The sequence below is a fragment of the Carcharodon carcharias genome, chromosome 19, assembly GCF_017639515.1.
Source record: "Carcharodon carcharias isolate sCarCar2 chromosome 19, sCarCar2.pri, whole genome shotgun sequence".
NCBI classification, from domain to species: Eukaryota; Metazoa; Chordata; class Chondrichthyes; order Lamniformes; family Lamnidae; genus Carcharodon; species Carcharodon carcharias.
Window position 1 is genome coordinate 74,345,076 of NC_054485.1, and position 16,099 is coordinate 74,361,174.

At 43.3% G+C, this 16,099-nt stretch overlaps 1 protein-coding gene across 17 annotated transcripts in view; it reads left to right on the forward strand.

Annotated features, from left to right (window-relative positions):
- The window catches only part of LOC121291784 (zinc finger protein 271-like), a 50,848-nt gene extending 35,125 nt beyond the window's left edge, over positions 1-15,723 (forward strand). For 8 of the 17 annotated variants that reach the window (XM_041213335.1, XM_041213338.1, XM_041213336.1 and 5 more), the window contains 2 exons: positions 456-510; positions 3,938-6,959. In XM_041213335.1, the coding sequence (XP_041069269.1) occupies positions 4,408-5,355 (948 nt within the window). In that variant the 5' untranslated portion in view covers positions 456-510; positions 3,938-4,407 and the 3' untranslated portion in view covers positions 5,356-6,959. Of the gene's footprint in view, positions 1-455; positions 511-1,367; positions 1,394-3,937; positions 6,960-12,835 lie in introns of those variants that run through there. The other 9 variants (XR_005946077.1, XM_041213347.1, XM_041213341.1 and 6 more) reach the window with 7 other exon arrangements.
- The last annotated feature ends 376 nt before the right edge of the window (positions 15,724-16,099 follow it).

The following is a 16,099-nucleotide window of genomic DNA, read 5'->3' on the forward strand; positions in this document are numbered from 1 at the left end:
TGTGGGTTCAAGTCCAACTCCAGATGGATTATTCCATGAACATGGATTAAAGTTGTTGTCAGGGCCACACGAATAATTCCTCAGACTCTGGGCTCCCTGTACAAACCCCACCCACCATTTATTGAAACACAAACATGTTGTAAAATGAGTGAAGAAATTATCCTGTAGATGTTTACACACTGCATTGATCATGAAGCCAATCAGATCCCAATGTACCAGCCTTAAATAAAACTGCTTCAATTGGTCACACAATTTTTAGAAAAAAATCATATTTCAGTAAAACTCCTTGGCAAATATGCAATATCCACAAGTGCACATTTGTGGTCAAAACTTTGTGTTGGTTTTATCAGTGTAATCTGGCTAAAAATGACAATCAGGATTTTTCAATGTAAGTTATGTCAAGCATAAATTGAACTTTTGTGATCATTAACGCTGGCTTATTAAACATCGCCCAGGAAGCTGGAACCAACCACAGAAATGAACACGCCCCAGATGGGAATAATGAGAGTGGTGAGTTTCTACCGATTGCACCTGTTTGAGGCAGCTCTTCAAATTACACTCAGGGTTTGTGGGCATTCAGACACCAAAAGCCTGGGGCTGGGACTTCCTGGGATAGGTGAATGGACTGTGACATCCCGGGAGGGGTGAATGGACCGGGACATCCCTGGCAAAGAACTGGACGAGGTGGATGTTCAGCCTCAGAAACTGGATCTGAGGGGAGCTGCACCTACACAGGAGGCGACCCCTGGACAGTGATGTCAGATATCAACTCATGGGGCATTTACTCACACATTGAACCCCACCTCAATCACCAAATCACGCAATTGCTCCATGAATCAGAGTTCATTCCAGAGCATTGGAACAATCTCCTCTCTCCAACCTGCCTGAGTCTCTCTCTCTCTCTCTCATCTGTTACTTTCTCTCTCCTGTGCTCCTCTCACCTGTGTCCCTCCCACCTGTTTCTCTACTGTGCATGTGCTGATTCCGCCACTGCACATTGTTGGATTTCCCTCTTCTGATCTGCTGTCAAACACACCCGAGGTTGCACATCCCACACTGATGTTGTCAGTTTGAAAGGCTCTGAGGATGAAGAATGTTATTCCCACACTAGAAATCTCTGTCAAACGTTTACCGGGGGAACTGAGACAGCAGCTGCAATAAGTCAAATTTTATTCAGATGGGACAATGACAAGTTTAAATCCCCACCTGATCTGCTGCCTCCATTTCACCGGTCAGTTTCCCAAGCTTCAGGAAACTCATGTTACTCCAGAAATATTTGGATTGGCTGTGAGAGACGTCAATCAGCGAGCCCACCCACTCTGCCCATTCTCTCCTCTTCCTCTTCCACAACTGGTTCACTTCCTGTAGGGACTGAAAACCAAGTGAGGAGATGGTGAGTGAAGGAACAGAATTTATAATAATTACATCACATAATATCCACACTAATGTTCAGGCAGTCTGACTATCCTGTGGGGAATCAGGTGTGGAAATGCCCCTTATGCTGTGTGAGAAGATCCAGCTGAGAGAGCTGTTTACTGGGTGCTTTGTGCTGAACTGTTTGACTGGAGCTGTGTGTTGGATATTGAGTGTTTATTGGAAGCATTTCCCTTCTGATTTACAGGCTGAGTTTTGTTGATGGGTCATTACTGAATATGAGAAGGTGAGGTGTAATTATCTGGGAGGTGCAGAGTGTCTGAGGATTCTTACTGATTTTCTATTGTTGAGTTCTGTGTGTGTGTTGGGAGCTGGTTATTATCCTGTGGACTGTGAATGGTCAGTTCTATCTGTGTGTTGGGATCTGGATGTTTCCTGTCTTTTCAAATCCCTCCAAGACCTCCCACCACCCTTTCCCTGAATTTTGGAGAGGGTACAGAAAAGATTTACTGGAATGGTTCCAGGATTGAGGGATTACAGTGACGTGGATAGACTGGAGAAGCTGGGATTGTTTCCCTTAGAGCAGAGAAGGCTAAGAGGAAATTAGATGTTTAAATCGTGAATGTTTTAGACAGAGTAAATAAAAAGAAACTGTTTTATTGGCAGAAGAGTCGTTAACTAAGTGTTACTGATAAAGGATGATTGGCAAAAGAAAGAGAGGTGACTTGAAAATCTTTTTTACACGTGTGGTTAGGATTTGGAATGCACTGTCTGAAAGGGCGGTGGATGCAGATTCAATAATAACCTTCACTCGGTTCAAACCTGGACTCTGAAATATACCCAATGCTGCTCCTGACATGTCTCTCTACTGGTTTGATGAGAATCATTGAATAAGGGATGTGCTTGGCTATGAGATTGTGATGGAATACAATTCTGCTGCTGCAGATGGCTCACTGCACCTCATGGATATCCAGTTTTGGGATTTGTCTTTAGTCTACTTACCTAGTGATAACTAACATGGTGAAGTACTCATTCATCAGTTGGGAGGGGAGTGATAGTTTTCCTTGAACTTGTTTGACCTGAAGCCAAGAGATTCCATGGAGTCAATATTGAGGACGTCCCCAGTGGGGAGGGACATACCCAGGGATGGTGATAGAGGAGTCTGGGATGGTTCCAGATTGATATGATTCACTGAGTATCACTGCTACTTGACCAGTCTGTGGGGCAGCTCTCCTCACTTGAGTACTTGTCCTCAGACCTTGGTAAGAGAGACTTTACAGATTTCACTGGGCTGAAATCACCTTAATCTTATTCTGACACAATGCCAAGATTGTCCAGATGTATCTGATTTTCCTCTAATTATTGGACTTTGTAGTGATTGTTTATCATTGTTTGCTGGGCCGCTTCAGAGGGCAGTTCAGAGTCAACCATGTTGTGTAGGACTGGAGTCACATGTAGACCAGACCAGGCAGTTGTAGCAGGTTCCCTTCCCTGAAGGACAATATATGGGTTTTTAGGACAACCTGAAAGTTTTCATGTTTGTTTAATTCTGTTCTGCAAATTTCATAATGTGTTAAATTCAGCTTCTCAATATGGAGTGGTTGAAGTGAATTGCCGAGATGCCTTTCAGGGGAAACTGGATAAGCACATGAGGGAGAAAGGAACAGAAGGATATGCTGATAGGGTGAGATGAAGAGGGGTGAGAAGAGGCTTGTGTGAGGCATAAACACCAGCATGGACCAATTGGGCCGAATGGCCTGTTTCTGCACTGTAATTCTACGTATGTAACTTTCTGTGGTTGGATTTGAACTCTCAATCTCTGGTTTGTTAATCCAGCACTAGAGCAATTCGGCTTCCATACCTGGAGATACATTAATTGAAATGACTTTTAATGCCTTCTTTAAAGATTTTACCTGAAGGCCTCAGCCTCTCCCAAAAGCCTGCGCTTGGATTTGATAGTTTTGCCCAGTGCTGTGGCTGATAGCTGAATTTGGGATGTGCAGTCTGAGCGAGTGCAGTGTATCTAATTTCCCAGGATAAACCAGAACCCTTCAATCAGCTACACTGAAGCAATATTTTCCTTAGCTTCTAGCAGGAAGCCCAGTGTGTTTTCTTCAAATAATTTTGAAAAACAAGGGGAGAAATTTCAAGAGCTCCATTTAATTAACATTTTCCTGAGTGTTTTTTATATTAAACACAATCTCTCAGGGTAAAACTGATCCTTGCCAGCGCGACTCGAGCTCATGGTGAACTGATAACCTGTTTTACACTCCACCCAACTGTCTTTTCCATTGTCCTCATGATACCTGGGAAGATGGGGGGCTGGGTGGTGGAAAGAAAGTAGCCACATTGTCTGCTCCTGGTCACTATCCAGTTCCCTGCTGGAAACAGAGGGTGTGTGACAGTCAAGTGAGGAAAAATAAAGGACTTGTATCTGATCCCCACACAGGGGAACAGCAGACTGGCACTCACTGTGGAACAGTCTCTAACTGAGGAGTCAGCCTCTTCAGCAAAGGAGGAGAGGGAGTTGGAGGAAATCATGTTTCCTTTTCCTGTTTTACAGAAGGATTGCACTGTACTACACCAGAGAATACAGAGAGGATAGACACCGCAGATAGATCCTGACCATTACCCAAGGAACAACTGAACAACTGTGAGAAGACATCCAGTCCCTTTACAGCATTGTTCAACACAGAGAAGGTTGGTCAGTGAAACCATCACCTGAAAATCGGTTGGATCAGGGAGCTTTGACATATCATCAGACCTGAAACTGGTCAGTGGTGTGGAACCTTCCATCAGAACCAACCTTTCTGAAGGTTCGGCTGTGGGTTATCGATCAGGGTGAGGCTGGGAAGAAGTGTGAGTGGCTCCAAGTGTGGTGAGAGCTTCAATCATTCATTTAGCCTCATGAACCACTGACTCATTCCTACAGGTGAGAGGCTGTTCAAGTGTGAGGAGGGCTGCACAGGTTCCTAGGATCTCCTAATACTAAAGGTACTTCTGTTGTACCACCTGTATCAGAAGAGTAGCCACATGGAAGGGAAGTCATTCAAGTGTGATGTGCGTGACCGAACCTTTGCACAGTCTTCAACGCTCGTGCAACACCAACGCTTTCACACTGGGGAGAAACCGTTCACGTGCGAGGTGTGTGACAAATCTTTCTCGCGCTCATCTCACTTTCATGTACACCAACGCATTCACACTGGGGAGAAACCGTTTACATGCAAGGCATGCGAAAAATCATTCTCAGACTTATCAACACTCCGCAGACACCAACTGATTCACACAGGTGAGAAACCATTCACATGTGAGGTGTGTGACAGATCATTCTCACGGTCTTCAATCCTCCGCTCACATCAACACATTCACACAGGCGTGAAAATGTTCACGTGTGAGGTCTGTGCTAAAGCCTTCACAGTGTCATCGAACCTCCTACGCCATCAGACAGTCCACACGGGGGCGAAACCTTTCAAGTGTGACATTTGCGACAAAGCTTTTGTGACGTCTTGGAACCTCCTTAAACACCAGATGATTCACACAGGAGACAAACCATTCAAGTGTGAGGTGTGCAAAAAAGCATTCTCACTGTCATCAACACTTGTGCAACACCGACGCATTCATACTGGAGAGAAGCCATTCATGTGTGAGGTGTGTAACAAATCATTCTCGCACTCATCGACCCTCCGTGTACATCGCCGCATTCACACAGGGGAGAAACCATTCAAGTGCGACGTGTGCCACAAATCATTCTCGGACTCATCTAACCTCCGCGGACACCAACGTTTTCACACAGGAGAGAAACCATTTCAGTGTGAGATTTGTGACAAGGCTTTCACCCGTTCCTCCGATCTTGTGAAGCACCAGAGGATCCACACTGGGGAGAGACCATTCAAATGTGATGTGTGTGACAAATCATTCTCAGAATCATGGTACCTCCGGATACATCAACGTGTTCACATGAGAGAAACCATTCAGGTGTGAAGTTTGTGATGAAGACATCATCAACTCATCAAATCTGTTGCTCCTTCAGAGGATCCACACAGGGGAGTAAGAGGGAGATTTGCAATGAAGTTTTTCTTAAGTCTTTGCTCCTGGGCCACCAGAGGATTCACATGGTGGGAGGGAGGCCTGTGGAAATCCATTCAGGTGCGATATTTATAAGACAACTTTTACCCAGCCCCACTAAATCGTAAAGCACTAGCAGACCCATACTGGTGAGAAACCATTCAGGTGTGAGGTGTGTGACAAGGCTTTCACAGTCAGTGTATCTCCTCGTTCATCAACACACTTACATGGGGGGAGAAACCCTATCGGTGTGAGTTCTGTAATGAAGCCTTCATACAATTGTCAACCACTGGAACATCAAAGAACTCACACGGGAGACAAACCCTTCCAGTGTGATGTGTGACAGGATTGTTTCACCTACTCCTCCTCTCTCACCATACACCAATGTCTCCACACGGACTTGGAGCCGGGTCACCTGCTTCCGTTACACTGAGACATGTCTATATTGTTTACCGTCCAGTGCTCACACAGGGGAGCTGTCGTTCCAAAGCACTGCCTCTCTCAGCAGTGTCTGTCTCAAACCTCTCCCACCATCAGGCCAATCATTTTAAGAAGGTCAATTTAACCTTTGACCAGATCACCAAACATCACCAGAAGAAGACATCAATATGCATAGAAACTCCTGTATAAATTCAGCATCCTTACAGTGCAGTGCCAGGTACAAGTCACTCACTGATTCTCACTCTGACCAAGAAGTCAATCAGATACTCAGTGGTTAAAAAGACTCCTGCTTCTAATCTACCAGCACAAGCACGCAGAGAGGAGCCATTCCTGGGGTAGTAATGGAGGGACTTCAGTTAGCCTCAGCATCTCTGGTCTATGGAGGGGAAGAATCAGCCAGGAATCCCATTCCTCATCAGTGACCCCAGCTGGGAAGTTAGGGGGAGGGCAGGATGTGTCTCGGCTGTGACAGTCTCCATTGTCTCACAACATTCACTGTCTGGGTCTACACATGCTGAATGGCCATTCGAACAGAGCACTAGAGGCCAATCAATGTCCACAGTCTGTACTCCAGGTCAGTACCTTGAGGATTGAAGGGAATGTGAGAGGATAACAGCTTATAGAGCACTTTAATGTAGTCAAACATCCCAAAGTATTTCATAGAGACGTCATCAGAGAAAAATTAACCGAGACAAAAAGGAGATATTCGAAGGGGATGACCAAAATTATGGTCAAAGAGGTGGGATTTAAGGAGGGGAGAGAGATAAAGATGCAGAGAGGTTTAAGGAGGAAATTCTAAAGCTTGGAGCGTGGATGATACGGCTGTCAATGGTCAGGTGAAGGGAGTCATGGTGGGGGTATGTACTAAAGGCCAGAAATGGAGGAAGTCAGAGATCTCGGAGTGAGATGGGGCTCGAGGTGACAGAGAGAGGGAGGAGGTGAGGCCATGGAGCAATTTGTTCTTGAATGTGAGAACTTTAGGAACATAGGAACAAGAGTAGGCTTTTCAGCCCATTGAGCCTACTCTGCCACTCAATATGATCATGATTGATCATCCACTTCAAAGCCTTTTTCCCACATTATCCCCATATCCCTTCACATCATTGGTATTTAGAAATCTGTCAATCTCTACTTTAAACATATTCAATGACTTGAGTTTCCACGGCCTGTGGGGTAGAGAATTCCAAAGATTCACAACTCTCTGATTAAAGAAATTTCTCCTCATCTTGGTCCTGAGTAGCTTCCCCCTTATTTTGAAATTGTGTCCACTGGTTCTAGCCTCTCTAACATCTTAGCTGCATCTACACTGTCTATCCCTTTGAGTATTTTCTAGGCTTTAATGAGATCACCTCTCAGCCTTCAAAACTTTAGAGAATACAGGCCCAGTTTCCCCCAATCTCTCTTCATAGGGCACAAGCCTGGTGAACCTTTGTTGCACTGCCCCTATGGTAACAATATCCTTCCTAAGGTAAGGAGACCAAAACTGCGCAGAGTATCCAGATGCGGTCTAACCAAGGTTCTATACAATTGAGACAGGACTTCACTATTCCTGTACTCAAATCCTCTTGAGATAAAGGCCAACATACCAATACAAGAGCTTTCCTAATTGCATGTTAAATTGGAGACACCAGTGGACTGGGAACCATGTGGGTCAGTGAGCACAAGGGTGATAAGTGTGTGAGTTATGTTGGAGACCACAGAGTTTTAGCTGACCTGAAGTTTATGGAGGGTGGAAGATGGGAAGCTGGACAGAAAAGCATTGGAATGGTCTAGTCTAGTCTAGAAGCAACAACAGCAAGAATGAGGATTTCAACAGCAGATGGACTAATGCGGGGGTGGGGGTTGTTAGAAATGGGCAATGTTACAGAGTGGGGAACAGGCGATCTTTGTGATGGAGAGGGCATCGGAAGCTCAGTTGGTGGTTGAAGAGGGTGACACTTACTGTTGTTGGAGATGAGAGTGGAGAGAGCATTCGAGAGGAATTTAAGGAATGTAGGAACTGGAGTAATCTCTTGAACCTTTTACACCATTCAATCAGATCATGGCTGATCTGTATGTTAACTCTATCTTCCTGCCTTGGTTCTGTAATTCTTAATCCCCTTGCCTAACAGTTGATGGCTGTGAATCATTGTGGTGAATGGAGGGCCAAAAGATTTGAGAATAAATTTTGAGTGTGGGTGTGTTGGCAAAGTGAGCCAACTCTGAGGAGTGGGTGTGGAGTGGAATCGGACCCTGATTTAGTTGGTGATGTGAATTATTGATAGATCCTCTTCAGGTGAGAGGTGTTTGACTAATACCATGAGTAATGTTTGTACATATGAACGTACGTATGAATTAGGAGCAGGAATAAGCCACTCGCCTTTCGCGCCTGCTCCGCCATTCAATAGGATCACGATTGTTATGTCAACCCTACATTCCTGCCTAAACCTGATAATCTTTCACCCCCTTGTTAATCAAGAATCTATTTAGCTCTGCCTTAAAATATTCAAAGACTCGGCTTCCACCACCTTTTGAGGAAGAGCATTCTAAAGACTCATGACCCTCTGAGAGAAAACAGTTTCTCCTAACCTCTGTCTTAAATGAGCAATCCCTCATTTTTAAACCGTGATCCTTCATTCTAGATTCTCCCACAAGGAAATATCCTCTCCAAATCCACCCTGTCAGGACCCCTCAGGATATTAAAGGTTTAATTGAAGTCACCTCAGTGGATACCAGCCTAATCTGTCCAATCTTTCCTCATAAGACAACCCGCCCATTCCTGGAATTAGCCCAGTAAACCTTCTCTGAACTGCTTCCAGCGCATTTACATCTTTCCTTAATTAAGGAGACCAGTACTGTACACAATACTCCAGATGCAGTCTCACCACTGTCCTGTACAACTGAAGCATAACCTCCCTACTTTTTGTAATTAATTCCTTTCACAATAAATGATAACATTCTGTTAATTTTACTAATTACTTACTGTATCTGCATACTAGCCTTTTGTAATTCATGCACTAGGACACCCAGATCCCTCTGAATCTCAGAGGTCTGCAATCTCTCACCATTTAGATAATAAACTTTTTTTCATTCTTCCTGCCAAAATGAATAATTTCATATTTGCCCACATTATACTCCATTTGCCAGATCTTTGCCCACTCACTTAACCTACCTATGTCATATGTCACAATTTACTTTCCTACCTATCTTTGTGTCATCAGCAAATTTAGCAACCATTCCTTCAGTCCCTTCATTCAAGCCATTAATATAAATTGTAAAAAGCACTTATCCCTAAGCACACCACTCTTCACATCCAGCCAACCAGAAAAAGACAACTGCCAACTCTGCTTCCTGTTAGCTAGCCAATCTTCTATCCATGTCAATATGTTACCCCCTACACCACGAGTTTTTAATTTCCACAATAACCTTTGGTATGGCACTTTATCAAATGCCTTCTGGAAATCTAAGTACAGTACACCCACCAATTCCCCTTTATCCACAGCACATGATTCCTTCAAAGAACTCCAATAAATTGGTTAAACATGAATTCCCTTTCACAAAACCATGTTGACTCTGCCTGATTGCCTTGAATTTTTCCTGCTATAACATCTTTAATAACAGCTTTTTACATTTTCTCTATGACAGATGTTAGGCTCACTGGTCTGTAGTTTCCTGATTTCTGTCTCCCTCCCATTTTGAATAATGGAGTTACATCTGTTATTTTTCAATCTAATGGAACCTTCCCTGAATCTAGGGAATTTTGGAAAACTAAAATGAATGCATCAACTATCTCACCGCCACCTCTTCCAAGACCTTAGGGTGAAGTACATCTGGACCTGGGAATTTGTCAGCCTGCAGCCTCAACAATTAGTTCAATATGACCTCCTTGATGATTGTAGTTTTCCCGAGTTCCTCCGTGCCTTCCATTTTCTGATTTACAGCTATTTCAGGGATGTTACTTGTGTCCTCTATAGTGAAGACCGAAGCAAAATACTGTTCAATTCATCTGCCATCTCCCTACTTTCCATTATCAATTCCCTAGATGCACTTTCTATCAGACCAACGCTCACTTTAAATTTTTTCTTATTTAAATATCTATAGAAACTCTTGCTATCCGTCTTTAAATCATGAGCTAGCTTTCTTTTGTGCTGTAATTTTTCCCTCCTTATTAATATTTTAGTCATTCTTTGCTGTTCTTTATATTCTGGCCAATCTTCTGACCTGCCATCTGCTTTACGTAATTATATGCTTTTTCTTTAAGTTTGATACTTTAACTTTTTCAGTTAACCATGAACGGTGGGTTCCCCTTGGAATTTTTCTTCTTCATTGGAATCTATCTATTCTGTGTATTCTGAAATATCCCTTTCAGTGTCTGCCACTGAAACTCTATTGACCTATCCCTTAACCTCATTTGCCAGTTCACTTTAGATAGCTCTGCTTTCATGCCCTCATAATTGCCCTTATTTAAGTTTAAAATACTAGTCTTGACGTACTCGTTTCTCCCTCAAAATGAATGTAAAATTCAATCATATTATGATCACTGCTGCCTAGGGGTGCCTTCACTATGAGGTTATCAATTAATCCTATCTTGTTGCTCAATACCAGGTCTAGTATAGCCTGCTCTGTGGTTGGCTCCAGAACATGCTGTTCTAAGAAACTACCCCGAAAACATTCTATGAACTCCTCATCTACGCTACTCTTGCCCATCTGATTTTTCCAGTCTGTATGTAGATTAAAATCCCACATGATTATTGCTGTAACTTTCTGACAGGCTTCCATGATCTCTTCTTTTATACTCTGTCCTACTGTGTAGTTACAATTAGGTGACTTGTATACCACTCCCACAAGTGACCTCTTGCCTTTATCATTCCTCATCTCAACCTAATCCGCTTCTATATCCCATTTTCCTGAACTTAGGTCATCCCTGTCTAATGTGCTGCCACCCCTCCACCTTTTCCTAGCTTCCTGTCTTTCCTAAATGTCACATACCTTTCAATATTCAGGTCCCAATCTCTGTCATCCTGCAGTCATTTCTCTGTAATGGCTATCAGATCATACTTATTTATTTCTATTTGCGCTATTAGTTCATCTGTTTTGTTTCAACTGCTACATGCGTTTAGATACAGAGCCCTTAGTTTTGTTGTTTTATTATTTTTGTAGCATCTAGCCTTATCTGTTGATTTACTCTTGGATTTGTACTCTTTGTCCCTTCTTGTCACGGTCTGTTTATCATATCCCATATTAATACCTTTTTCTCTTGCCTTGTCTCTACTCTTTGGTTTACCACATCTTCCCAAATTTGATCCCTTGTCCTCACTAATAGTTTAAAACCCTCTCTACTTCCCTAGTTATGCAGCTTCCGAGGACGCCAGCCCCTGCATGGTTCTGGTGTAGACCATCCCAATGGTACAGATCTCACTTTCCCCAATACAGGTACCAGTACCACACAAATTGGAACCCACTTCTCCCACACCAGTCTTTGAGCCACGCATTCGTTTCTCTGATCTTATTTGTCCTGTGCCAATTTCTACATGCCCCAGGTAATAATCCAGAAATTATTACCTTTGAAGTTCTGTTTCTTAATTTGGTGCCTAGCTTGTCATACTGACTATGCAGAGCCTCCTTCCTCATCCTGCCTATGTCGTTGGTACCTACATGGACCACGATCACTGGATCCTCACCCTCCCACTGCAAGTTCCTCTCCAACCCTGAGCAGATGTCCCGAACCCTGGCACCGGGCAGGCAACACAGCCGTCTGGACTCTCGCTCTTTGCTACAGAGAACAGTGTTAATCCCCCTTACTAGTCTGTTCCCTACTACCACTACGTTCCTTTAGGCTCACCCCACTTGAATGGCTTCTAAACCACAATGCCATGGTCAGTTTGCTCATCTACCCTGCAGCCCCCACTCTCATCCAAACAAGCTGAGAAAACCTCACATCTATTGGAAAATTGCAGAGGCTGACACTCCTGCCCTCTGGGTCCCCTTACCTGCTTCACTCGCAGTCACATCCTCCTGTCCCTGACCACTGACCAAATCAGAAGACCCTATCCTGGTGTGACTGCCTCCTGGTATAAAGCATCCAGGTAACATTCCCCTTCCTGATGTGTCATAGAGTCTACAGCTCAGCCTCCAGCTCAATGACTGAGCCAAACTTCGTCAAGCTGCAAAACACTTACTGCAGACGTGTTTGCTGTAGGCCACAATGTTATACAGGAGCTCCCACATGCTGCAGCCTTGACACATCACCTGTCTTGCCATCCTTAATGTGTTTTAAATAATTATTTAATTATATTAATCATTTATTTATATCGCTTTTTAATATACGTTATTAAGTACTATTTTAAACCTTAGGGATGGAATAGAACTTACCTACTTACCAGATACTCACCAAACAGTTAGTTCCTTTCCCAGCAAGAACCAATTCCTATAGGGTGAGAAAGAAGAAAAAGGAAATAAAAACTTTCTCCCCCCAACTCCCCCTCTCACCACACTCTAAGTCTTCACTCAGTTGGCTCAGCTGCACTCAGTTTAAGTACTCTCCTGCCTGGGAGGACTACTATCCTGAGTATGGTGAGGGAGTGGGGGTGAGTGTCTACAAATCTGGGTTCCCTCAGCCCATTATTCCTCGATGTAATAACGGTGTGATATGTTCACCTTACACTCTTCCAAGATTCATTTCATGTTCTGAGAAAGATCTTGAGTCATTTTCAACTACTTTGTTAATTTGTTTGATTTCAACTTTTATGCTGAATATTGTGTTGTTTGTCTGCTGTTTTATCAATCTTCTGTAGAGATTTATAACTCAATAAATTCACTTTTTAGCTGAAATCCAAACTACCTGATTTGTCAGCATTGTGTGTTCCTATTCACTGAAACACTCAGAAGCCTACAGTAAGAGTCCTGTACACAGTATATTGGTCAGTGTCATTGTGGGCTGGTATACTAACTCCATCAATGTGTTTATCATTTCCAGTTCACATGAAGCATAATGTTTCCCGAAGAAAAAAGGAAAGATTTGCCTTTAAATATCAACTTTCACAAATACAGGGCATCTGAAAAAGACTTTACAGACAATGAAATGCTTTTTGAAATGTAGTCACTGTTGTGGAGTATTTTAAAGCAATACTCAACACAGGGTCTTTCGTTCAAACGTAAAGCAGCCTTTATTTTAACACTGGTGGGGAAGCGATCTCTACTAGTAAACCAGCAAAACTTCTCCAACAATACAGAGTTTCAAGCAGTTTATAAACTATTCTAATTGTGTTACAATCACAGCACTGCCTACAGCAGAACTGATACCATTAAGAAGGACTGGAATTTAGGACATCACAACAATGACACAGGATAACCCCCATTGTGAATCTAATTAAGAAATGAAGGAGGCAATTGTCACAACCAAATGGCCCCAACCAACACCATTCACCCCTGTCACGGAAAGAGAGAAATCCTCCACACAAAGATCAGCCTTGCAGCCAGGGACAGCTTACCTTGGTAGGCTCCATTGTTTTCAGTTGTAGAAGTGGGTGCGAAGCACCAATCATCCAGCAGGATGCCCTCAGGGCATGTGTTTGTGAATTTGTTTACTGAAACAAACCATGTGACTGTAAAACAAAAACAATTATCTGGAAAAACTCAGCAGGTCTGGCAGCATCGGCAGAGAAGAAAAGAGTTGACGTTTCGAGTCCTCATGACCCTTCGACATGTGACTGTAAAGTTGTTTTGTCACTTTTGCATCTTACAAGCTTAGAGTCTGAGCATCATTTCAACCCCATAATAGCTGTATGGCTCAAAAACCCCATGTCAGTCACTGTAGGAAACATAGCAGCCAAATTGTGCACAACAAGCTCCCAAAAACAGTAATGTGATCATGGCCAGATAATCTGTTTTGGTAACGTTGATTGTGGGATCCATATGACCAGTAGATTAGGTCTAACACCCCTGCTTTTCAACAACCAATTCTCATTGGATCTCTTACATTAACCTGAAAGGGTAAACAGGGCAATGGTTTAACTCATCTGAAAGATGGTACCTCTGACAGTGCAACACTCCCTCAGTATTGCATTGGAGTGTCAGCCTCAGTGCTCAAGTCTTTGGAGTGGGACTTGAGCCCGCAACCTTCTGGCCCAGAGATGAGAATGCTAACTAAACCACATCTGGTAATTCCTTAGAATATTTCTATTGTGTTAGATTCCGTTTGTAAGGGTGTGTACAGAATGCTTCTCCTGTGTAAACTGGCAGCCTGAAAGTTTGATTTGATTTAAAGTGGTAACTAGTTAGAGCTGCAGGTGTCAGTGTTGTCTTTGTGTCTGGGTTCCTGAAGCTGTGAAAGGTGGTAAAGTCCCTGGTGTCAGCTGGAATGGACATCTTAAGGGATTGTCTTCAATCAGTACTGCTGATTAACCATTCTGCTTTCATTCACATATGAAGGTTCTATTGTTTAGGCACAGTTCTAACTGTTTGTCAGGAATAAAACTCGAGGAATAACCCACTCTTCCCAGGAAAGCTCAGAGTTAGTTTTAGTGAGATTTTGAGCTTGTTTTCAAATCCCTCCCCTCCCTAGATCTGTAATCTCTTCCAACCCTCAGTACTACACTGGAGTGTCAGCCATGATTTTTTGTGCTCAAATCCTGGAGTGAGACTTGAACCCACAACCCTCTGACTCAGAGAACAAGGTTGTGGGTTCAAGTCCAACTCCAGATGGATTATTCCATGAACATGGATTAAAGTTGTTGTCAGGGCCACACAAATAATTCCTCAGACTCTGGGCTCCCTGTACAAACTACACCCACCATTTATTGCAACACAAACATGTTGTAAAATGAGTGAAGAAATTATCCTGTAGATGTTTACACACTGCATTGATCATGAAGCCAATCAGATCACAATATACCAGCCTTAAATAAAACTGCTTCAATTGGTCACACGCAATTTAAAAAATGTTTGTTTTACTAAAACTCACAGTGATTGTGCTGAGAGTTTATGCTAGTTTATTTCCGATTTGTCAATGTAATCTGCCTGAAATTGACCAGATCAGGGATTTTAATTGTAAATTATGTGAAGCGTAATTTGAACTTGGATGATCTTTAATTCTGGTTTATGAAACATCACCCAGGAAGCTGGTACCAGCCACAGAAATGACCACGGCCTCAGATGGGAATAATGAGTGACAAGTTTCTGCCGATTGCGCCTGTTTGAGGCGGCTCTTCAAATTACACTCAGGGCTTTTAGGCGTTCAGGCAGCAACGGTCAGTCATACTTCATGGCTCCAGTCTACATGCTGTGACTAGCAAATATTTCACAGATAATAGTTCATTTCAGTTGTGTCACAGTAACAGAAGAAATAGTTAAACATCATCCTCGTGCACTGCACGCTGAACAATATCACTCTCACACAAGGTCTAGTCTGGGACAGCCCAGGAAAAGAACTGGCAGAGAAGAAGGGACTGGATCATCCTGGTAGAGGTGAAAGGATTGGGACATCCCGGGAGAGGTCAATGGACCGGGACATCCCGGGAGAGGTCAATGGACCTTACATTCTGAAGAGGAACCGGAAGAGTTGAACGCTGCGCCTGAGAAATTGGAGCGGAGGGGAGCTGAAACTCTCCAGGAGGCAACTCCTGGACAGGGCAGGGCTGTCAGATATAAACTCATGGGACATCTACTCACACAAAGAGCCCCACCTCCCTCCTGGAATCAGAATCGTTACCCGAGCACTAGGTTAATTTCCTCTCTTCCTTCTGTTAGGGGGAGGAAAGTAAGTAAGAATTTATGGTAAGGGAGAATTTATTGAAAAGGAATGAATTACTTAAAATCTCCAGGCAACCAGGTCTACCAATCACATTGGCAGTTAAAGGTTACCAGATGAACCTTGCACAGCCTTAGGGCCTGCAAACAACAGAAAGGCCTTGGGAGCCGGACTGCAGTCAGAGCATTGGCAATAATAACTAAGATTAAGTGTGCTCTTCAACAGATGGGGGAAGAACAGATGGTCCTAAGAGGGAAGGTCTCTGCCTGGGTAAAAACAAATAGGGACATGCATGTACCTGTCACCAGAGATGTCTGTTTAATGTAAACCTATATGTTGATGAGATCGGAATCTGGAAACTGTTCTTGTATGTGACCAATGATGTATAAATATGTTGAACACTTGTAGTTTAGCAGAGTACTGTCTCAAGCTGGTGTTCTCCTTGCAATTGCTCGAATAAACGATTGTGACCTGTACTTCAGACTCCTGTGG